This window comes from Numida meleagris, chromosome 2 (genome assembly GCF_002078875.1).
Source record: "Numida meleagris isolate 19003 breed g44 Domestic line chromosome 2, NumMel1.0, whole genome shotgun sequence".
In the NCBI taxonomy this organism is placed as follows: Eukaryota; Metazoa; Chordata; class Aves; order Galliformes; family Numididae; genus Numida; species Numida meleagris.
In genome coordinates this window covers 60,937,642-60,961,863 of record NC_034410.1, presented here as the reverse complement: position 1 = coordinate 60,961,863, position 24,222 = coordinate 60,937,642, and the positions used below count along the sequence as shown (strand labels likewise).

The 24,222-nt window shown below is 42.8% G+C and overlaps 1 protein-coding gene across 2 annotated transcripts in view; it reads right to left on the bottom strand.

Annotated features, from left to right (window-relative positions):
* The window catches only part of NEDD9 (neural precursor cell expressed, developmentally down-regulated 9), a 93,751-nt gene continuing 70,320 nt past the window's right edge, over nucleotides 792-24,222 (bottom strand). For both annotated transcript variants that reach the window (XM_021385693.1, XM_021385692.1), the window contains 6 exons: nucleotides 23,132-23,572; nucleotides 8,232-8,333; nucleotides 6,967-7,068; nucleotides 5,290-6,513; nucleotides 4,878-4,967; nucleotides 792-3,382 (listed from right to left, as the gene is read on the bottom strand). In XM_021385693.1, the coding sequence (XP_021241368.1) occupies nucleotides 2,873-3,382; nucleotides 4,878-4,967; nucleotides 5,290-6,513; nucleotides 6,967-7,068; nucleotides 8,232-8,333; nucleotides 23,132-23,572 (2,469 nt within the window). In that variant the 3' untranslated portion in view covers nucleotides 792-2,872. The remainder of the gene's footprint in view (nucleotides 3,383-4,877; nucleotides 4,968-5,289; nucleotides 6,514-6,966; nucleotides 7,069-8,231; nucleotides 8,334-23,131; nucleotides 23,573-24,222) is intronic.

Genomic DNA, 24,222 nt, shown 5'->3' with positions numbered 1-24,222 from the left:
CAGTTACGGGGGATGTGAGGATGCTGGGGTGTGATCTAGTAATGGCATGAGAACTTGACTCACACCTCCTGTGCTGCCTTTCCTGGAATGGCAGGCAGTGGATTTGCTGAAGCTGCAGCCATACAGCGCAGGCCCAAACACAGCAACTATGCAGTGAGAAATCCCAGAGGCAGCAGCAGGGGGTTGTGCGGGGTAGGGTACAGTGAAATAGTTCCTCTGGGCTCTAATGAAATATGGATATTGTTATGATGGACCAGACAATTTCCCTAAAATCTGCTGTTTTCAAGAGTGGCTGTTCTCTTTCCCCCTCAGATGGCCCTTTCACAAGGCCTATCACTTAGCTGCCAAACAGCAGCAGTTTGTTAGCAGCAGACCAGGGACTTTGTGGCTCAGCGAGGAGAGAGAAGGGGATATACCTAGTTCCTTCTTTCTTGTTAGTTTTTTAAATTTAGCAGAACAAAACAGTACTCCCAGGAAGCACTTCCCTGATCCCTGGCTGACCCTTTGCAAGGACAGGAGCCACGGCAAAGCTTCACTCCCAAAGCTTTCACGGGGACTCTTCCCCAGCAGGAGCTTTTTGAAGTAAGCATGCAGCCAATCCCAGCCAGTCACTGGGCTTCTTCACTCTTCCTCGCACATCCATGGTCATAACAGGAGGGCAGCGCCTCAGCAACAGGGAAATGTGGAAATACATTTGGAAAAGATAATTGTCCTTAGAGCCATATGGTTGTTTCAGTTGCTGTCTGGAGCCTCAACTCGGCACACGTTAAAGTAGTAAAAGCATGGAAAAGTTAAGACCAAATGTTGGCTTTTTTATTAAAAAAAACAGCCTGGACATGTAATGATTTTAAAATGACTCTCTACGAAATAACAAACTGCACTACAGGCTTATGATTTAATGTTCTCCTTTTGAAAGCACAAACTACCAACATAACAGATAAGCTTCAAAACGCCTTCTCGCTTTCTAAGAATATACAACGCAAAAATGAACAAGGAAAACCAAAGCAATCCCAAACAGCGAAAGTACAAAGCAGGTTCAGGCAGACAGTTTTTGGCAACTGGCTGTTGGTTACAATAAGATATCCAGCGTGTGGCACTGGGGCTGACTTTGGTGCTGCTGCGGTTGTACTACCTCCCATCTCCAGGACTTCCTGGGGACCTCCTGGAGACTTGGGAAGCGATGGGATGGCAACTAAGAGCGGTCTTCCCTCTGAGGCAACGTATTAAGGCAGTAAAATATCACACACTGCTGGAATGGTTTTGTTTCAAGGCAACAAATGCCACTGCAGTGAGGCACGTGTTTAGATGCAAAGGAGGGAAGCATGCAAAGTTAGGGCTGTTCTCTAGGTGCTACTGATCTCATGGAGGTGTATTTATGCTCTTGTGCAATCTGTCAGAATACATCGATGTGGGAATACCCTGACCTATCTGAGGACAGTAGTGTTTCTCCTTCCAAAGCGCTGGAATCCCTTGGCATTGATCTAAGCTAGACCATTCCAACTGCCTGCTTGGAAGAGTGGCTTCTTCTAGTCTGAGGTCCAAGGACAGCTGGTATTCCATGACTTAATTTCAGGGGATTCAAAAAGGAAAGCAAGAAAAACAAGCTGATGCGTGTTTTGGAGCAGCCAGCATATATGGAATTTCTAAAGAAGCCTGTAAGTCTGAATAGTTTTTTAAGGGTCCAAGGTAAAAATTACAGGTTGGGATGTGTACCCTACTGATGGAACTGCCTCATTAAGACGGGAGATAATTTCTGCCAACAGTGTAGTGCAGAAGGACCAGTAGCTTCAGAACAAACTTTTGGGTAAAAGGCCCAATACTTGAGTAGAAGACAAAATTGCAGTGGATGCAGTTAATCAGCAAGAATGTCTTAGGGGAAAAAAAAAAAAAAAAGGGCTGTTTCTTCATTAAACTGAGTATGCTCTATACAGATGTTTAATTATGTAGTATTTCAAATTCAGTTATTTTCTTCCATATGAATGACAGTCCTTACCCTAATCCCTCTGGAGGGATTGGTATTTTGAGACATTGCTCATCTGCTGCCTCAAACATGAGCCCAATGAATCTTCTCAGGATAACTGAGTCCGCAATGAGCACAATGGTTACATTTAATTGCCAGTGCAAGGATAGACAAGGTAAACGTGTGAATTCATTTTGCTAAGACTCCAAGTTTTGAAAGCCCATCTTGTATGATTATTAGAAACAGCCAAGTTTAAACGCCACGAGATACCAAAAATATACAGTTCTTTCCTTCTTAGAAGGTTCTGCTTCTTACATGGCCTTGTATGGCCTTAAAACGCTTTTCTCCCAAGACGCTTTGACTGTTGCTTGTTGCAGCTATACATGTATGCTACTCAGAATGACTGTATCCTGCATATAACAAAATAACAGCAAGAAGAGTTAATGAAATTAACCTAGTAATTTCTAACAAGGGAAAGGGGTTCTATGAGAACCATTACACTTCATGGATTGCTACAAGCAGGTTTCACAACCGAGTCCATGGGCCAAAATTAAGATGGAATGAATCAAGACGAGTGCAGCATCCAGTTAAATATACTGAAGAAATAGCAGTATATACAAAAGATACGTACTGCTTACCCGACGCGTACTTTTTAAGGTGCTTAATGATGTTTTAAAGAGTGTAGCCACATATACATATATGGAGGGTATACATAACTGAATGTATATTAGAGACATAATACAGAGCCAGATATTTTCCCAGATCCCTGATTTCATTAGATTCTCTAACTCACAAGAATGTATTTAAAGCATTTCATATAAAATATCTACACAAAATAAATGCTGATGTTTACGTCAACATACTCCAGTTTTTTTGATGTTTCGCTGCTCACGGATCGGGCTCAACTTTGTTTCATAAGGACGCCATCTGGGCGAGCAAGAGTTTGAACAACTGTGCGTGATGGGACAGCTCCGTTACTCGGTTCACCATCTCCTGCAGGGCCGCCGTGTGCGGGTAATGCAAGGCTGCCATCTTGGTAGCCATAACAATGCTCTTCAGCAGTTCGCACAGCTGGTCGCTGGAGTTGCGCACCTTGTTGCGTATGTCCTGAGAGGTCAGTTGCCTCGTGAGCGTGTCCCCGATGAACACCAGTTTGTGAGCACTCAAAATGACAAGCTTGCTGTGAGCGACGAAGATCCGTGGCGGCTGAGAAGCACTGACGCAACTGAAGAAGGCATCGATGGTGTTCAGGAGGGAATTGAAATGAGTCTCGTATTGGTCAGAATAGAACAGAAGCGGCTGTCTGTCGTGGGAGGCAATGGTGCTGTTGGCAGTCTGGAGAGCCTGGGGTGGCTTCCATTTTGAAATGTCGTTCTCCACAGGCTTCGTGATCTCCTGCTCCAGCCGCTGGAACTGATTGATCTGAAAGGTGAATCAAAAGTTTCTCTTCAAAGAGCATTCCCGTAAGATGTTGTCACGTATTGCAATTACATCTGCCTCAGCACAGCAGTGGGTAGTCTAGGTTAGTCTTATGCTCAAAGAAAACTAGCATATGTTTTTCAAAATATCTTATATTGGAGAGCGAGGGGCGCTTTCGTTAACAAAAGTCCAGACAGAGGTCAGAAGACAAAAACATCTACATCACTTCATTTGCATTCAGAAGCCTACTGAATTTACAGGCTGTTGCTCATTTAGAGTACGCTGAAATCAAAGTGAGAGCTGGATCGGAGTGGCACTAACACCTACGCAAGCCTTTAAAAGCCTGCCATCTCCGTGGGATTTTGAGATGACAAACCTTCAACTCTCAGCTCCTAATTACTTCTAGAGAAAACAAAAACAAATGGGAAATTAAAGACAGAAAGCTTAAAGTGATGACGAAGCTGAAGTTTAATATGCTCAGAAGGCAGGAAAAGCAGAACACGTGGGGTCTCTTATCACTGTCCCCTCTATCAAAAGTGAGGGGAACGGCAATGTTCTCAGCTCTTTTCTTTCTTCCATGTAGAATTTTCTGCCGTATGATATGGCAGCAACACGCTGCCATTAATGGCACAGTGACAACCCTCAACCTTACACCGCCTGCTTTTTGAGCATTCAAAGTGATGTTAAGCAGTGTTAAAAGTATTGCTGTTTACTGAGCAGATGTGCAGGCAGTATATGTATTCAGTGTGGACCAGTGATGAAGGCACTGCATTGCAAGTCCAGAAAACTGAGTTCTCAAGCTGGCTTTGTGACTGACCTGCACACTGTAAGATGTTACAGAAGTCTGCCTCTGGAGAGAGACTGTTTTATATCATACATATGCCATGAGCACCACAATGCTGCGTTGTCATAAAAAAATAATTAGTCTCTTAAACCTGAGATGGCTGGAAATTGTTTTCAAGGGAAATGCTTATCTGTGCCACAAGAGATGTCATTCCAAATACTGAGAGCTGTGGCTCTGCTTCCACTCAGTAACTGAGTGGAGCAAGGGAACGAGCAGAGCAGAGATGCTGGTTTTCAGATCTGCGGTAAATCCTTGAGCTTTCTTTGTCAGCAATGGCTGACACACGTGCCCAGGGTCAAGAAGGTGCTGCTATCCTGATGCTCACCATTTCCTATCTGAAGCATGGCAGTGCACTTTTTTTGTCCTTTGCATTCCTAAATCCCTTAATTTTGGAGACTGATGGCCACAAATCTCCTTTGGGAATAAACTAGCCCGGGGTCACTTGTTAGCCAAGACCCAGTACCTTCCATCTTCACTATATGGCACCTGGGACTTCCCAACTGTCTGTTCTGGCACTCCTGCACACCTCACAGCCATGCTGCTAACAGTCACACGCTGCTAAGGGAAGGGCCCCTCCTGCTTTATTTGACCAGTACTCCTTATGTGCAAGGAACGTTACATTTCCATGTGATTATTGCACCTGAGCAAACATACCTGATGGTGTTCTAGCTCCATTTTGCTCTGCTTGATGATATTTTCTTTCTCCAGTAGTTCCTTCTGTTGCCTTTCAAACTCTTCTTTGCCCTGTTTTGCATAATGTAAAAAGACACCGTGTTAAATAAAAACTGTTCCTGAGCTAAATGACAACTTAAATAAATGACAAACAGCAGGCTTCTCTGTGTGGGCTTTTTCACTGGTAGCACACCTCTGAGAGCTCAGAGAAAAAAAAAGATAGCGTGGCAAGGGCAAAAGGCTATTGCTATTGTCTAAGCAACAGTCCTATCTGAGAGCAAGTAATCACCCAGGTGAACTTTTGAATGCGTCTTAGTATGACCATCTGATTGCAGCTTTCCTGCCAACAGCTCTTACTTGGTCTCGCACAGGATAAGGTGTTGGTTTTACCTACCTGCAGGTGAACATAATCGTAGTCATCCATCCAGCTCTTTTCTGAGCTCTCACCGGTGGTATTGTGAGGGTGCTGACCTTTACTCAGGAGAGGAGGAAGAGAACTAAAGTGATTCTGCGTTTTTTCTCCATGATGCTGCATATGAGGACTGTTATATGCATAGTCAGGAGCGTTCATGTTCTCTGGGACACTCCTGAAACGTGAGCTGCTTGACGCCTGTTTGAAGAGGAGCTCTGCATTGACGCTGATGGTGGTGGTCAGTTGCTTGGCATCGTCTGGGACTGTCTTTGCCACCATAACAAACCGATCCAGGTCATCACACTTGTTCTGCAGTCTGTTGACAGCGAGAACATTCAAAGACCAGTTGTAGCTGTTCAGGTCGTGGCTGGTTTGGGTAAGGATCTGGTGAGAGTCCTCCAGCCTTTGCACCTCCCTCCTCATTTTGTTATGGAGGCTGAACTCAGATAGACAGGAAGCGTTGGCTGCTGATCCTTTTGCAAACTGAAGGTACTCGAGCAGTGACTGCTCTACCTTATCCACGGCAGCGTGAATTTCATTGATGTGTTTCTCCATATAGTTGTAAGACCGCCAGTCTGCCGTAGTGAAGGCCATGAGGTTATTGACAGCTGTCTCCACCATCTGCTGAAGACGATAAAGCCTCTCTATAGCAGTGTCTGGATCAAGGATTAGTCTTTTGTCCTGTGCAGTTGATGCTGAGAAAGAAGAGTCCTTTGACGTCGTTGAAGATGTGGACATGTTACTCCTTGTGCTTCCCGTGCTGGAGAAAGACAACCTATTCATCCCATCTGTCACGTCCTGTAAGCCTTTAGTGTCTTGGAGGATTGGTGGTGGCACATCATAGACACCTTCTCTTCCCTCTGAGACTAGACTTTCATTGAGTCCTGTCTGTTGTCCTGGGAATGCAATTCCCCTCGGGGTATCATAAACATCTTTCTGCGGTGCAATTTGCTGTCCAAGAAAATGGTTTTGATGGTTTACAGGGATGTCATAAACACTCTGTTTGTGTGGCACTCCATCAGTCAATACAAGGCCCTCGGAAGAGTATTTCTTAATCAGTTCTTTCCCAGTTGCTTTGGTGATAGGAGGAGGAATATCATACACTCCTTCTTGTCTTGCACTGTGCCCCACTGGAGATGAAAAATCCTGCAAATTATCCCTCAGGCCTACATCATCTCGGCATGCAGACGGGGGCGTAGCGTACATCTGAAACACAGAAAGCAAATTGTGAAAACTTTGGCTAGAATAGCAAAAAAATTTTACATTTTCCATACGGCAAATAAAATGATTGGATGGAAGATCTGTCATTGAATTCCATGGAGTCAGACACTTATCTCGAGTTTGATGGAGCATCAGCTTTAATACTTCACTTTTTAATCTCCTTCTTGATGCACGTTCTCACAGGCAGCAAACTCCAAGTAGGCAGGATGCTGCCACAAAGATAATCTAGGTCTAATGACCAAATCACACTACACAACATTAGCGGTTTTGACACAATGCTTTGCTATATCAGTTTCAACTAACACCTTAAAAGCTTAAGGAAATCTTTCAAAGTTCTGAATCTCATTTCCCTTCAGGATCATACACGAACTCTTGTTTAAACATGTCTTTGGTCACACATGAAAATACAGGATCTTGTGGAAACTGTGTAACACTTACCCCTTTGGCAGGTGGTACATCATAGACTCCTAAAGCTTTTGCATCTCCAATGGGAGTGGGATGTGCAGTCCCCTTCACCGATGTGGGGGGAATGTCATATATCTAAAGAAAGAATAAACAGGTTATAGAATTAAGTCACCTCATAAAAACGCTGCTCTCGGGTGAGTTTTCTTGGTTTCCATGTCTCCTATCAACAGCCTGAAGATGACCAGAGCTGTGCAACTTTGTTTTGTATGGGTCGGCTACATGGGTTTGCCTGATATTTTGGACAGTTAGGAAATACACTCTGCAACTGAGTGAATGGCAGGCTGCAGAGATGAAGTCATGGCTGACTCCCATCCCACAGGTTAAAAGTTTATTGCTGCTGGGGTAAAAAGGGGAGCAATATGTTCATGTGACTAGAACTGATGAGACTGACAGAGATCAGAGGGATGGAGGAATAAACTTTTACTAGTACACGCTATTAAACTCTGAGATGAGGGCTGCTCATGTTAGGACTATAGATCTGCTTCATCAGGTGTAGTGCGAGCGGGCTGAATAGCAGGGAGCACAGCTGTTAGCTGTTTGAAGTATTCCACTTGGTGGCATGTCCTGCATTACAGTGGGTTCCACGTGTGGTCTAAGGCTAACTAACATCTGAATGTCTCTCACTCCAGATTTCAAAGCAGTTCCAGCCATTTGGTGTCTGTCTGTTACGTACTACTGGGCATCGGTGTTGTTCCCTAGAGGAGCTGCGCTACCAAAAGAGCCACAGAGAGATGTGGGGCTGCTGAGTTACAGATCCTCTGTGCATTTACTTTGGATGTCCGTGGTCTCGGGGATCATGCACCAAAGGTGTTCCTCAGAACAAAGATATATTCCAAGTTCAGTGACATGGCGCAGCAGACATATGATGAAAACAATTCCCTGCATGGTAGCTGTTCATCTGGGAGATGATTTTACCCTTACTGAGTGAATTACTGTCAACTACGCAACAACAAAGTAAGGGGAAAAAATGTTCCCAGGCATTAAGTTTATTTTGTTTAGATATTCTGTTTGATCAGAACACAGAAAACAAATGGGACTTTTGTGTTTGGTGTGCTGCCAGATCTTACTCAACATCAAATACAACTCTGAAACACTTCTACGCTCTGTGAAAAAAGCCACTGAATCTAACTGAAACATGCTTTCTCTCAGAGAGAACTCACTTTGCTCATAGACTTCTGGTAGAAATTAATCATCTTTTGTGCCCTTCCAGTGCTGCTGGCAGTTTTATTGGTACTTACCCCTTGGAGAGGGCGAACAGGAGGGATATCGTAGGTATCCTTCTGGTATTTGGAAGGGAATTCATAAACATAACCTTGTCCTGACCTGACTGGAGTTACTACCTGTGAGATAAAAGAAGAAGAGGAAACATAAGCCTTTGAAGATCTTGGCACGTTCTCTCTGTAACTGCATGGGGTTCTCAATATAAACATTCTAGTATTATTAACATTCATGTTTCAGGTGGCAGTGTTAGTAACACTCGTCTACACCTATACCTGAGAGCTGAACACTGCAAAAAGCTACAATTGTACCTTTTTTTACTTTCAGGCCAGTTCTGACATGGCTGCTTGCTTATCTCCTATTTGTCAAGCACAGACTCTCCATCAGATCTAAGGGAACTTTGTTCCTTCATCTCACTGTCTGTCCTTCAGCACAGACCACATAATGTGATGGTCACAGCAGCCACTCACTCAGATCAGCGCTTTGTGCCCCTTGCTACTCCTACTGAGGTGCTGAGTGTCCTTCCTTACTGACAGAGGCTCAAAGTAATGCAGTCAGGCTCTGGAAGCATTCCCCCTTTGCTCATGGAAGCACTTCTCACCAACTCCAGCAGAATGCCGTGCCTTACCCTGCCCCATAGGACAACATCCCAAATGACAGACTGCGAGCTACGGCTTTGAAAATTCTTTACGTAGAAAGGCTATGCTTAAACTTACCAATGTGGGTAATTCACTTATGCTGTCTCCACTTGGTTTGTCTATATTAGTGGCTGGGGGGAAATGTTAAGCCATTCTTGAAGCATACAATGTAAGAACAATATTTGAAAAAAAGCTTAGAATTTACATTTTTGTCATTTTCTAAACCTTTAACTACCATAATGACTTCAAATAAAATTTGGTCCAAAATAAATGCCTTATGTTTTGGACAGCATCTGCACGGCAGAATTTCAGTATAATGTGGTATAAAAGTTACCTAACCTCCAGAAAGAGCTGGTTTTATAGTGGAAATGCTGACATCTTAACCTCTGCCAGTGCTATTTAGCTCCAGCAAGAAAAAATATAAATGCCATAACCTGGAGGCATAAAATGACAAATTACACAGGGCCATACAAGATGCGGTTTTGTGCTCGGCTGGGGAGAATTCTTCACCAGAGCTACTTAACTATCTTTAGAAATGTATGCAAGATGTGAAACTGAGTTTCTGACCACATACTCAGTAAAGATCTCATAGCAGCTTTTTGCTATAAGAAATCCTAGCGTGCTAGCAAAATTTCAGTGTGAGTATCTTTGCTACCTTAACAACGCAGGTTTTCTTCTTTTCACTTGCTCTGCAAATATTGCTGTGTAATTTTTGGCACTGTACCATGAAACAATCGCTGGATTTTTTCCCTCTAAGGTGACTGTCATTACCAGTTTGGAATACAAGTCCCATTCAATTGCGAGTAGCCCAAGGCAACGTGCCCTGTAGTGCTGGCGGCTGCACTGACTGTGAGGTGGTGTTAGGTGAGGGGGGAACGACAACTCTGGCAGGTGAGGAAAGACAGCACTTTATTGGTGCTGCTTTTCCTTGAATTAGCATCAGAGGACAGGGAAGACTGGAACTGGAAGCAGCACTGAGTCAGTCCACTGCCCATGAGAGGGGTCCTGCTGAAGTGGGTGTGGGACTGCTGGGGCTTAAAAACATTCTAAAAATGTACTGAGTTTACTGAATGTATTTCTTCCCCACAGACTCATCTACTGCATTGTAAGAGAGATCTACAGAACTTTAAAGCAAGTTCTCCCTTGTGTTACTGGAAGTTTCCCAAAATGGATCACTCCAGACATTGTCCCTTCCCGGCCGTTCTCATGTAATCCTGGGATTATGTTGTTTGCCTGAGAAACTTGTAACTTATGTCAACACCTCTTCCTCATGCTATTTCTGCCCATGAGGGCTAGAGATCAGACCAGCACAGTTTGCATCCCTTTTTCCTTCAGTTGGGTGCTGCCAGTCAAACACTTTCCACCCAAGTTAGGAACAGAAGGACTTGGCTTTAAGGAACATATACTCCAAGGATCCTTCCAAGGGTTTCAAAATTACAACCGTGGCTTTGCTTCAGTAATGAGCCATTGGACTTTTAAAAATCATCCTCCAGGAGGCAATGCACAGCACCTCCGTAGAAGCTTTATGGCACCTCAAGTTCTTCAATGTTTGCACAGCAGTAGTACCATGCAGCTGCTGTTATTCTTGTTGATAGTCCTTGGAGATGATCCCATTTCTCAGAGAAGGCTGACGTACCAGATGCTGTATGAAAGGCTTCAACAGCTACAAGGGTGCTGTTTTCATTTACTGAGCAAAAACAGCCTGAGAGCAGACTTTCAGTATCTAAAAGGGTGCTGTACGAAAGAATGGACAGACTCTTTAGCAAGGTCTGTGGTAATAGGACAAGGATAAATGGTTTCAAACTTAAAGAGGGGAGATTTAGATTGGACATAAGGAAGAAGTTTTTTACAATCAGGGTGATGAAGCGCTGGCACAGGCTGCCCAGAGAGGTGGTGGATGCCTCATCCCTGGAGACATTCAAGGTGAGGCTGGATGGGACTCTGAGCAACCTGATGTAGCGCTAGGTGTCCATGTTCATGGCAGGGAAGTTGGACCAGATGGCCTTTAAAGGTCCTGTCCAGCTCAAACAATTTGATAATTCTACGATAATGGAAGCCTGAATAACTACTCTAAAGCTAGAGTGGTCAGATGAAGGACGCCAGTTTCACTTGGACTTTTGACACTTTTGCATTTGCTCAGACTTGGCTGAGCTGAAGTAGTAGTCAAACAGTGTCACCCCGTTAGCTGAGTGAAACAAGCCCGTGCTCTGGGTATTTCTGGCTGTCATCAAAGGGAGTGAGAGCTTTAAACATGACATACCTTATTCAGGGTATGAATGAGCACAGCATGCCTACATGGGTGACTGAGGACACAAGACCTGAGCTGTCTGTAGGGCTGCACCTTAGCAGTGTACTGTATTTAAGGTGGTATTTATTTTCCAAATAAAATTGCCTGAGGCTTTTATCTGCTCATTTTTAGGCTTCTGAAATAGCAAAGACAGAAAATACAGTTGTAAAAAAAACAGCAACACCCAGCAACAGCCCAGGTTTGTTGATAATATGAAAGACAACTTTGTTCTCCTAGTGACTCAGGTGTATTTTCCTGTGCGAGGATTATGATCCAGTAACAACACGTTCTGAGTGATTTCATCATAAAATTCCCCACAAATGCCGATATGTTCTGTGCTGAGTACAAGAACATTTCCTGTTGTACCTCCACTCCTCTTTCCTCCCAACACTTTTCACTAGGTTAAACTTGCCTTCTGTTGGACTGCTTGTTCCCAGTCAGTTCAGAACAGAAGCTGCTCATCACCAAAACATCCCTTGAGCAAACGTTTTGTTACACTAATTAAAAGAATGCCCATGCTGCTCGATGAAGTGAAAATGTGGAACGTTTCCTCTGACTCTCATTTACCCGAAACTCTGCTATCTGGCGTGGGAAGCTGGGACATGGGTTTGTACTGCTTCTGAAGGAGGAAGAGGGAGGTAGTTGGGTGGCTGAAGTGAGAAAACCATCAAGCCCAATATCTGCAGAAGCAACTTTTGATTTGGGGTATTCACCCATAAATACATTAAGTGAACTTGCAGCTTCTGAATGGGATGCTCAGCCCTTTCAAGGCATTGTTGAACTCACTGTTATGGTTTTGCATGTTTGATGGCACTTTAGTTTTGAAGATGGACTTCAGAAGGAAGGATGTGGCTGCAGAAGAAAAGGTCCCCTTTCTCTCACTTGTGAAAAAGGGACAGCAGCCCTGCCTGGTACTTAAGGACTTGTTTCCCAACAAATGTCACTGAACGTCAGACCACGAGACAATTCTTTTTTGTTTTACCTCCTCTCTTTTAAGAATGCCTGTGGTTAAATGAGTTTAAATAATCTTGCATTTCAAACCAGCAATTTTCCTTGTTTATGCGTTAAAGGAAACAGATGGTGTTCCCACAAACTATCTAGCCCAACATTCTCAAAACATCGTTAACCACTTAATCCATGCAGTGCAACTAACAGGGACCGGGTTTGGCTCTGGTGAAACACGTAATGAGCCTACTTTAAGCTTTCAGTACTGGAAAACAAAGGCAACTGAACAGAAAGTTTGTTCTGTTCTTGCCGTAGACCACACTCTTCCAAAAGCAATTACGTGAGCCTTTTCCATGCCAATTGCATGACTGACCAAGAAAAAGAGCTGAATGTGCATGTACTTTGCAAAATATTGAGCCCTGTGGTTCATTAAAATCCTCTTCCTTAAACGTAAAGAAAAAAAAAAAACATTCTGTTTCTTCCAGGATTAAAATGGAAGTTAGGTTACAACAGAGAACATTCCTAACCAACGCAGTAACAAAACAGTTCTTGTGCTTCCTGCAGACGCACAAAACTGTAGTTTACATTGTTTAAAGATTACATAGGGCGAATAAGCCTACAGAAGCCAACAGAATTACTCTGGATTTACAGCGATACCGTGGAGAGCAGAACGCAGCCTCCTCTCAAGAACTGTGGCACATGATGTGCAGAATGATGGGAAATGAGCTTGGCTGAGTTTCGCAGGTAAGAAAACTGAAGCACAAGTATGCTGAACAGCTTGCCCCAAATCACCTAGCTGATTGCCTTTAAAATAGATGGGTGCTCTTGAGAGGTGAGAAAGAGGAGGCACGTGTGGTAGATCTTACTGTTACGCTTTCAGCCTGGAGGAAGAGTTGCACTGAGATATGTTTCCTTCCATGATTGTTTCCTCTTCCACCTCATGGGTGACTCTCAGCAGCGGGCAGGAGCTACAGTCAGAAGCAGCTGCTAGTCTCAGCTGTCAGTACCGGCTCTAATAAAATCAGCTGTAGCTTGCCCTAGAAGGAGCCCTGAGCAGGTGAAGATCAAGTAGTAGCGTATGAAAACTGTGGCCATTGGAAAGCTGAATCAAAATGTAAGTAAAGAAAAAAATAACATATTTGTTCTAAGGTATTTCTTAAAGTTTGTTCAATACCAAGCTCTATAATTGCCGAAATTCTGTTCCTAAGCCTCTGAGGTAGATATCTAACAGCTACAGGGGCTCTCTTAGGTTTGTAAGGAGAACTGAACAGCTAAAAGGCATATGGGAAAACTGTAAGAGAGTGAGAGATTTTGGGAAAAAGAGTTTTGGTCCCTGCTTTCTTGAACAATTTGAGCCACTGAACTATGCTGGATCAGACAGTGGGCTGCTTCTCAGCTCTTTTTCCTATTTTGCTCCACGTGTTTAGGAAGCCAGGCATCCATTTAAACTTTTCTGGGGAAGGGGAATGGTTATATAACTACATGGGACCGCAAGAATGTTGTATTTCAAATGGGAATTTGAAAAAAAAACTGAGAAGCAGGCTCCAGCTCTGTCCTTTCTACTGAAAACACAGTGCTTCCTCTCCTGGCTTTCACAAGCTGCATCAAGATTTTCAGTGGCTGATAATGCGCTTCCTGTGAATAGCACCTGTCATATCAGTCAGTACTGTCTGGTGTTTTTAGTAAAGCAGTAGCTTTAACTTGTGTGCTATACATGGTGATACCCAAATGCTTCCAGCTGTTTGTGAACAAAGGTTGTGGCTTCATTCTCGCATGTACTAAGTATCCTTGCACTTATTAATGTTTATTTCTGTGAGTTGTCGTAGGTCTTAGGATCAGCAAACCATAGCACTTTACTTTAACCCAAACAGCGAATAGCCACCAGACCACTGTAAAATGTTGAGGTGGAGTATTTTCTGCCATCACTAACTGCTGGAAAGCTTTTGATCAAGGCTCGCAGGCTAAAGAGAGGAGAGGATGCCTGCAGAGGCATTTACAATGCACTAGATTTGTAGATCCAACTGTGAGTTGTTTTCTTGTGCTCTCAGCCCAGCCATTTCTGCAAGGTGAAAGGAAACTGGTAGCAGTGACTGCGTTCTCCTTCCTGGGCTCTGCTCTGGTAATGTGGTATCAACACACACAGTGACACTGCAGCTTTTATGCAGGCTGCCCGTAAGTGGGTGCTCCCCAGTGAGTTTTCTAAGAAGTGAGACTGAGATGTGTGAAGATAAAAATATGTGACAAATACAGCTTTAATAGAGAACTAATTTGTTTCTCGGTGTTGCACGCATCTTTACAATGCCTGCTTTTGTCTCCCACGTTTTGTATCAGTTTGTTTTCTGTGACCCTTGCTTATGATGATCTCCTTTTCTGCTCTAACTCTATGGACTCCCAGGGCTAAAGCATGTCCAGATGTCACTGACTCACAGTGTGTTAAGTTAAAAATGCTTAACTTTGCAGACTCGGGGCTTTAAATGGAAACTTTATGATGTGGCTTGGAGGGCCTCACCAGTAGATATCCAGTCTTAAAACAGTAAAAATAAAAATACCCCATGGTACTGTAATGCAAATAATAACAAGTAACGAAGATGGATGCTACTTTTTTTTTTTCTCCTTTTGAGGTCGGTGCTTCAGCCGGGTTTAAGTAAGTTTTGGGTTGTGATTCTTGAAAATGTGAAATAGAAGTTGTGAAACCAATTTAAAAATTAAAAAAAAGTGAAATCACAACCTGGCCTTGATTCCAACTGCAAACTGCTGGCGATATGGGTAGAGAATACAGCTTTGCAGCTAGCCTAATTGTGACTTTTTAACTCCTGGTCCAAGCCTTTCCATAAACCAGCACACATAAGTAAGACCATTAAGCTACTTTTCAGTGTTGTATTTTTTTCTGTGTCTGAAATACAGGCTTATTTAGTTACCAAGTGACTGTTTTGGTTTGAGTTTGTTTGCTCTATGTTTTTTTGTTTTTTTTTTTTTAAAGTTATGGAGTTACACAGATGACCTAAGCTTCCACTAGCATAAAGTCCCAGGGCTGCAGTAAGTGCAGTGGAATGGTGCTGATTTGCATCAGCTGTAGTTTTGGATTAGTGTTGAATTTTTTGCTTGCTGCTAGTGCTCATGATCACAAACTAAACGCAGTTGCAAAGCTCCATCTTTCTACAGACCTTACTGAATTAGCAGTACAAGACAGAATATAAGATCAGCAATTTTACTTTTAGGTTTTAATGATGTTTCATGACTCAGTCCCGCTCCCACATGAGCTCCGGAGTTTTCTGCCAGTTGTGTTATGAACAGCACTTCTGCTTGCTTCAGTGGAACAGACTTGGTGCTGGCTGCCCTTGAACAGCAAAGCTGACTGGGAAGGGGTACTCCCAACTTCTGATGAAGTCATTTTTGCTTACAAAATGTCATTAAAAAGAGCTGTACTAACACTTCTGAGGATGTTTTTCTTTTGAGAGGAGAGGAAGCGCAGTGTGTGCCAGTCAGTAACAAATGATCAGCATTTTCAAGGGAACTGTGAAATAGGATATTTGTCCAATACTCTTGTCAAGAGTTTTGCCAGTGCCATCTCTGTGACATTAGTCACTTTAGACAGACTGATGTCATCATTTCTGCACGTATTGGCCAACAGGGCTAAAGAGCTGATGTGTTACAGTACTGGTGACAGAACTACCATGTGTTCTAGAGTGCTGAAATAAATGTTTGTGGAGGGGGAAAAAAAAAAAAAACCTGCCAAAATCACTGTGTGATAAGCTCTTCTTAAGCTCTTCTGGTGGAGAAGTGTATTTGCTACGGTAGTCTCTGGAAACCTGTGATCAAATTTGAGCATGACTTCTCGTTAATGAAAAGCTTGTGGCAAAACTCAGCATCTCAGTGCTTCAGTAGCTTGCTCCTGCTAAATACCTGAAGCAGCTTCTTGCTTTGCTCATCTCAGTCAGTCTGGCCTTCTCATTTTATGAAGGTTCCAACACAAAGAATGCTTTAGCAAATGCACGCTTGCTCCCTATGTTGGTAATACTTTCTCATCTCAAAGACAGAAGCCTAAATTTAGGGCAGGTTTGGAGGACAAGAGGAAACAAAGATGAAGTGCTGGGGCACCTCGGTGGAACGGAGAGCAGTCTTGCTGTTGTGGATGACATGAAATCCTGAAGGCTTACAAATGATAAATCAGTTTGGTTCAGTCCAAACTACTTGTTTTAATTCTTTTGAGGACTTCATCCTATTTCTGTTATTTCCTCCTTCCTATATGGAATTTCCAGGCAGAAAGTAGGAGGGGGAAAACAAAGTGTCTTCATTTGGAAAACGTTGAATCAGATGTTTTAATGACTTTTTGTTTCTCTTCAAATATTTCATTTCTTCATTTGAGACACTTCTCAGAAAAGACTCTACCCTGTCAACAGTTTTAGTTTTGGCAAACTGGCATTTCCCAGTGGGGGAAAAACTGGTTGCAATGGAGCACTGCTGGTTTCAATTCCACAAGAGAATTCTCAGGGGTACATGTAAGCACAATAGTGAAGTGTCCCTCAATCATTTGAGTTGAGAATCATGCTTCTCTGAGAGAAGCAGTCAAATAAAACCTCCCTTTAGGAAGAAGTTCAACGTAACTTGATTTGTAGATGTTCTCTGGCTCATAATCTATATTCTGGCTCTATTTTTGTATTGGATTTCTCAAGGCGACTGTTCAGACAAGCTCTCCTACTAACTGGTGTTTACGTTTGCACAGTTTGTTTTGGCAAAATAATGGGAGATACAGACTCCTTTTAAACATACGTTAATGCAACAGGCAATTAAGGACGTAGGTAATGCAGTGATTAGACTAGACCTCAGACCGGTCTGATTGTGCATATAAGTAAAAAAAAAAAAAAAAAGTTGTGATAAGACCCAACAGGAATATATTAGTCTTTTTTAAGAATTGAGGATGGACAGTCTTATGGAAGGTTTTCGTCTCCTAGGAACTTAACTGCATTAATTTCACTTCAGTTCTGTTCTAGGGATCTGTTTTGGTAGAAAGCTTCATTTAGATTTAGGGTTTTTGGAAAACAAAACACAGTATTAACACTGCTATTTAAAAAATAGAAGTAACATTTCATGCCAGATGTGGAATCATGATGTTTGGATGCTAATCAGTTTTCTGCCAAAATATCTACAAAATCATCCAGCACCTGCAAAGCCTCTAGCTATCAAAAGAACTGTATTTCCTGACAAAGACGAGTCCTCATCCATCCATTTCCCATCTCAGAAATCATGCTTCCTCCTCATGATGAGAGTCACTTTTGGAATAATCAGTTTTCCATTCAAGTTTTCCAAAATGCTCAACTGCTGTTCTTCTTGGGTTTTGGTACTTGTAGGGAAATTTCTAATTACCCAAACCTATTACTTGGCTAGTCTGTTTTCAGATGTAACCAGAGATCCAGTTAGTTCTAACCACCAAGAGAGAGCCCGTAAGCCTGTGTTATTTACTTATTCAACTTAAGCTAAGGTTTGATCCTGTACTTGTGCCTGCACAGGCAGATTTGTGTCCCTGGGGAGCTCATCTGTTGGTTGAGGTAGCAGGACTGGCCTTTTTTCCTGATGCTACAGGGAAAAAATGATGCCCTCTGGTCTACAAACAGAACTGATTAAAAAGAGCCCTGTGCTTAGGGAGAAGCAGGGAGTAATGCTGAGCTCATATGTTTACTCAGCCTAATAAAATGCAGCTTTTTCTTAAAATAGTTCTCTCCAAATCACATTGTGACTAATTACTGCTTATTCAGACGTGTGGATGAGGTCTTCTTCAATTGTTGGTTTGCATGGAGACTACTAAGGAAAGATTACTAATGCAGAGCCTGTGCAGTTAAAATGGCATTTCGCCTATTAATGTCATGTGGGAAGTTACAAGAGAAATTCACAAGTCTAAGGATGGAGCTGTGTGCTGCCTTCACCATTCGGTTTGCATTTAATTTGAGAGAATTTCATCCTTTAGAGCACACTTCACGAAAGAGAGCCCTGAGTGCTGAGGTACGCGTTACAATTCCTGCAGCACTCAGCGATTTTGCTGTGTGTTCAGCACTTTAACAACGAAACAATATATATATATATTTTTTTTACGAAGGCAAAAAATCCCCAAAGTGGAATTTACAATGTGAAAGTAATAAGAAAAGAAAGATGGTAAGATGAGTGCTTGGGCCCTTTGAGTGACCTGGATCACAGGACTTTTAGATTCAAGGGTAAATGGGGACATTATTCTATCTTGGAATGCAAGAACACGATTTTTATGTGGGTGGGGTGGGGGGAAAGGAAGGGAGCATATGTGCTATTTCATAGCTTGTTGGCAAAATGTGTCTGCCATGCTTAAACGTAGCTCTTTACTTTGTTAAATGTATGCATTTTCATACTGCGTACATGTGAAGCTAGGCAAGTAAAAAGATGGTAAAGGAAAGGCAGGCTTATTTCTGGAGCACACATTACATGCAGCTGTTTGTACCCTCCCAGCTAAGACAGTACTTGTTCAACTGGAAGGAAAAACGTCATAATGCAGCTAACTGACTTTGCTACTGAAGTCTGTGCCAGAGCAGTCAGGGTGCTGCTACTTGTGGGGCAGCGTTTCCACTTTCTCATGGATTCAGCCAGTGTGACTGATTTTTAAATAAAGGCCGTCGGGAAATAAGGTCTATTCCCTCAGCCTGTGCTTTACCCAAACCTCCTGCTGAAGGCGCTGAACTCCTCAGAAAGGTGGAGACCACAGGATGGTAGGGTGTGAAAGAGTCTGCCAAGGGTGTGTTTACACTTGGAAATAGGCCAGGGATGTTCATGTGTGAATATGAGCTCCTTCCCTTGTCTGCTTCACCCACCTTCAAGAGGCGGATAAATCCAAGTGTTTCCTGAACTGTAGAGCTCTAGTTTAAAACAAACAAACAAAAAAGCTGGAGTGTTCCAAGTTGGCATTAGTCTCTGCTTAGCTGAGTTACTCGATGCCTTGTGAGAGCTGCACGTCAGGGCTGACATTCACTGCAGAGCTGCCTCTTCCCCACTTGAACAGCTGTGGTGTGTCATGCTCACATTCTGCTTTATGCCGATTCCTTTTTGATCAAAAGTTCTCCTGAAAGCTACTGGTTCCTACAGAAAACTTTCAGAATTTGTTGTAATGGCTTTCCAACGTGCAAAAAATCTCCCTTAAACTTTTGGCTAAAGCTGTTTTCAGGAGGGCTGGGACAGCAGAGCAGATCACTTAGGGAAACCCTGAACTATAAAAAGAAAAGATCTAAGTTATGCTGGTGATGTCCTTTAATCATTAGTTCTCACAAGAGCTTTAAACTAGGGAAAACTATGTGTAATTGCAGATGCAAAAGACACCTGGTGCTTTGATAGCACCTTTCTCAAAGGATTTTCTGCCACCAGCCTGTATAGAATGAGTTCCCTTATAATTATAGCCACGTGTTTTGTAGATGAGATCACCGAGGTGCAGAGACTCCACTCCAGACTAGGCAGAAGTCTGTGGCAAGGATAAAACCCAGGTTTCCTGAATACCAGGTGTGTCTGAAGGTTCCTTCTCTGTCCTCATGGCAGTGAGAAGTAAGGCTGAGAGTTGAGCACAGACAGGAGAAATAAACTGCAAGAAGCAGCTTTTCTATCTTTAAGCTCTCCAAATGCTCCTCATGGTGTAACTGTTTTGTGACCGAACTTGCAGCAGAGCAATAAAAGCTTGCTGCTGAACAAGGCTAATTTTAAGTCACCCCTCCTTATCTCTGTCATTTGTAGAGCAAGTTTTAGAAGGTGGCATTTTTTATTTGAAAGAAGAAGCTGATAAGAGCTCTGCTGTCATCAACTTGCCTGGCCAGAATCGATTCATCATCATAATCACCTGCCTCAGGACTCCTTTTTGGTTTGCTTTGCCTTTCTGGCTAACTAGATGTGTTACCTCAGTGCAGCTTTGTAACATGCTTGCTGTTGATTTTCTGTTACCTGAGGCTAGACAATTACTGCCTGGCAGCAGTTCCTGAGCTTTGCTTGTAAAACCTGTATGGCAGCCAAACCACACATTTGCACAAAAAAAAAAAACAACCTGGCAAATGCGCACAGAAATGGATAGGATAGAAACTGCTGCTGGTCCTGCTTAGGATGGTGTTTAGGACACAGTCTTCTTGAGCTACTGTTGTGAGAAGGCTTATGTATGTGGTGAGTGCAGAGTAAAAGCCTTTCAATTTCCATAGCCCTGCCAAGATGCACAGATTGCTGACCAGCTGTTTCTGCTAATGGAAGAAAGCAGAGTGGCTCAATTACGCCATTTGGGCACGTGTCAGAAGTCTGAGGAAAAAATATTAACTCCTTTGGAAGTCCGAGCAAAGATTCCTCAAATCAAATGTTCAAGATTTCCCCCTTTCCTCAATACTAAGGGCTGTTTTTACGAATCCCTAGAGGAAGAGGATCTGGAGGACAGGCCATTAACTCGGATGTAGGAGGCAAGTGCTAAAACGCTTTCCCCTTGGTTAGATTTGCTTTCACAAAGGCGTTAGCAGGGAGTTGCAGCAGCTGCTTTTGGTGAGCATAGCTGTAAACACAGCTTTGCAAGGTTAGGACGATAAAGAATGAAGTACTTTCTTTATTTTTTGCCTCACTCTTCTGTTACTAATAAACGTACAGTTCTTTCTTGTTTATCATCATTTCAGTTCCAATGGGCTCTTTTTAGTCTAAACCAGAGAATTCCAAGGGACTAGACACATGTCTGCCTCTAATTAAAGCAGGACGCTGGAATGAGGTTTGCCATCCAGCAAGCCTGCCACTACATACTGAGCACTGAGACTTGGGGCTTGTACAACAAATAAATTGACTCAGGATTAAAACAATCCCATCCTGAGTAACAAAAACTAGCCAGCACTAAGCACATTGATAGTAAACTGCTTTATAGATGTGCATTTCATTTTATTCTGTAGTGGACAATTCACTTGCTTTTGTGCAGCACAGCTGATTTTTCACAACTTGCAAGGAATTAAGTGAAACAAGTTGTATGCTAAATAATTGGTCTTATTTTTTCCACAGAAAGTGACTTGAATTGAGAAAAATGCATATTGGGATTTTCTGAAAAGTTTCTAGGCATAAACTTAAGAGAAAACAGGTGTGTTAGCATCTCTGATTTTTTCATGTCCACAAGAAGTTTGCACTTCACTGAAATCTGTTTCAATTCTGTGTATCTAGGGTTTTAACACGCTCTGTGTTGCATCCAGGCCTATGCAGAATGTTGTAATAATTTTGGTGGAGCAGAGGGAAGGTGAAGAGACTTTGCATGCTGAGTACACACAAATACATCCATTACATCATGTAAACTGCACTAGTGGTCATTTATACGGCCTATGTCCTAAAAGGAAGGTAGCTGGTCAGTATATAGCACTGTATCAGAGCTAGTATCCTGGGCTTCCCATCACATTTGGTGCAGCTCTGCAATATGGTGCACCTTGCGTGGCCTGAGACTGCTAACTGAGGCATCTCTGCGGAGGACTGTGCTATTCTACGCAGACCAACACTAAAATGTGAACTCTCCTTTGACTCTGTTGACTCTTTGCCAGGTGTTTGGTGACTACCTTGGTGGGAGTCTAAATACTAGTATGGATCAATAAACTATACTGCCCTGAGAAAGGTTTAACTGTATCTACAAGGAAAGGAGAGGGAAGATGTGGGTTTTCCTGGGAAACCTCACATGACTGCTCCAACAAAGATCCTACTTGCAGCTCATCTTATTCTCCTGCATGTCCTGCACAGTGTAACTGTGGAAAAGCTGAGCAAACAAACCTCTCCTGTAACTTGATTTGGAATGATTTCACAGACCTTTTGCTCTTGCACAGGAAAAGAAAAAACTCCATTTATTTTTATCAATGAAAATGAAATTAAAACAAGGAAATAAAGCATTACAAGAACTCTTCTGAGTGCCTGATGTGAAAAAGGCTGAGTTTAGGGGCTAAAACAAACGAACAGAAGAACCAAAACCAGACCATCTTGCCCATATAAATCAGGAGTTGAAAATTTGAACTAGTCAACAACTTGCTGACAGAGATGTCCTCTGCTTATCTAGGTTGGATATGAATATTACACTTTAAGTTCTGTAGGTAAAGAAGATGCTAATTGCCAGAGCTGCTGAGGTGGGAATGGAGGGACTGTAGGGGCAACTACTTTTTGGCCAGAAAGAGCCTGGAAGGGCAGGAGACTCTATTTCCTCATGCAGACACACCATCTCTAACTCTTTCAGCCACTAAGGCCCTGCTGCCACCTATGTAGGTGGCATTGTGTACCACTTACCTACAAAGGTAAAATGAGGTAAATATAGGAGATGAGGAGAGAGTGAGATGGACAACAAGAACAAGGAAGGGGCTCAAGTAATGAAAGGTCTTTCCCATGCTCACTGAAGCCTTTGGAGCTCTCTGCTGTTCCAATAATAGCCACACTGTGTAGTTGCTGCAGCACTCACTCTTAGTTGAGAAATCTGGATTTAGCTATAGATAAGCATCAAATTCGTTTCTATAAACTTTAGGTTCATTATTAAAACATCCCTTGTTAACATCCTTGTGCTCCTTCACTCTTCCAAGTGTCTTGTCTCAGCAATCATTGCTCTATCTCAGAAGTTTAGATCCACTGGGACTTCTCCAGCAAGGTAGTACATCATATTTAATTAAACAAAAATTACTTGGGCAGATGATTATTACTGTTTATTAACTTGTGGAAGACTTAATCTCACTGCAGCAGCTCTCTTCTGAGTATGTAATGCAAGAGTACCATATGCCAGATGTGCTTCAGGCTCTTTAGGGAGCCTGTGAGGACATAGGATAACGCACTTTGCTCACCTTCAGCAGCTGCATGCTCTCCTCAGTTATGAAATAAGGAAGCCATTAAGAGCTGGGCCTTTCTTTTCCTCCCAGAGCAGTAAAGTGGGTAAGCAGTGGGGAGTGGGTAAGCAGTTCAATGTGTTTATTTATCCTTCCTATATCTTAAGTCCATAGCCTGATTGCTATATGTTAACTACATTACTGGCAATCAGCACAAGCAACGTGCTTTGGAGCTATGACATGAAAGTAAATGCACTCACCTTGTTAGTCAGAGGCAGACCATCGAGGCATCTTTGTGTGGAAGGCGGCACTTGGTAGATATCTTGCCCTGCTAGACCGTGACCAGTGGGTATTTGGTAAATTCCCTGATTCAGATGGGAAGGAGGCACCTGGTAGACAGGGTCCCGTGCTGAGGCATGTGAGGTTGGCACCTGGTAGATCTTTTGTTGGTTGAAGGATTGATGTGTCAGTCCTGAATTGGACATATCCTGGCTGGAAGGACTGTCTTGTACTACTGGACCTATCAGAAGCTTCACACGGTTGCCTGGAACAATGCCTTGCCGGCCATGTAGGGAGCACAGCCACCATCCTTCAAGGCCTTCAGTGTTCTGTTCTATCACGGTCAAAATGTCTCCCTTGCGGAAGGCCAACTCTTCTGCACATTCGGGGACGTTATCGTAGAGAGCTCTTGCCATAAGATTCTGTGGGAAAAGAAAGAGAAGGAAAAACAAATGAGCAAACGCACTAGACATTCTCTAAAACTTCAAGGACATTCTACGTAGAGAGAAAGAAGAACTGAATTTGATGAAGATGTGTGTAGGAAACCAAAATAACACAGAAAATGATGCAACATAACACAGGATTCCTCCTTCTGAAGTTGAAGAAATGAGATGCAGCGTATTAGTAACTCTGTAAGTGAGAGCTTTACCAGTAATACTATGTCCAGTGGAAGCACTTTAAATGGTTTATTTCTCAAGATCCTGTCCTTTCCAGCAGAGCAGTGCTCTCAGCTCTGAGTGTTCTTCTTGTTTCTTGGGGCTTGCAACTTCATCTCTTTCCGCTGATTTCCCTATAAACGAGTGTGATCTGTGTATTGCTACAACTAGCTAGTTGATATTTTAAATCAAATTTGAACAAGACTCCAAGCCATATAAACTGTGGATCAAGTGGTCAGGAAAAAAACAGCCTAAAATACAATAGAATCTACGTAGACTTGTGGTCTGTGAGGTTCAGATGCCTTACTGATGAGTGCCATGTCTTCTCATGGATTGAACTAGCTCCTTTCCTCTCTCGCTGCAGGCCCGTATGGTGCGTTTCGGTTCCAAATTATTAGCCAAGCTTAGGTATTCAG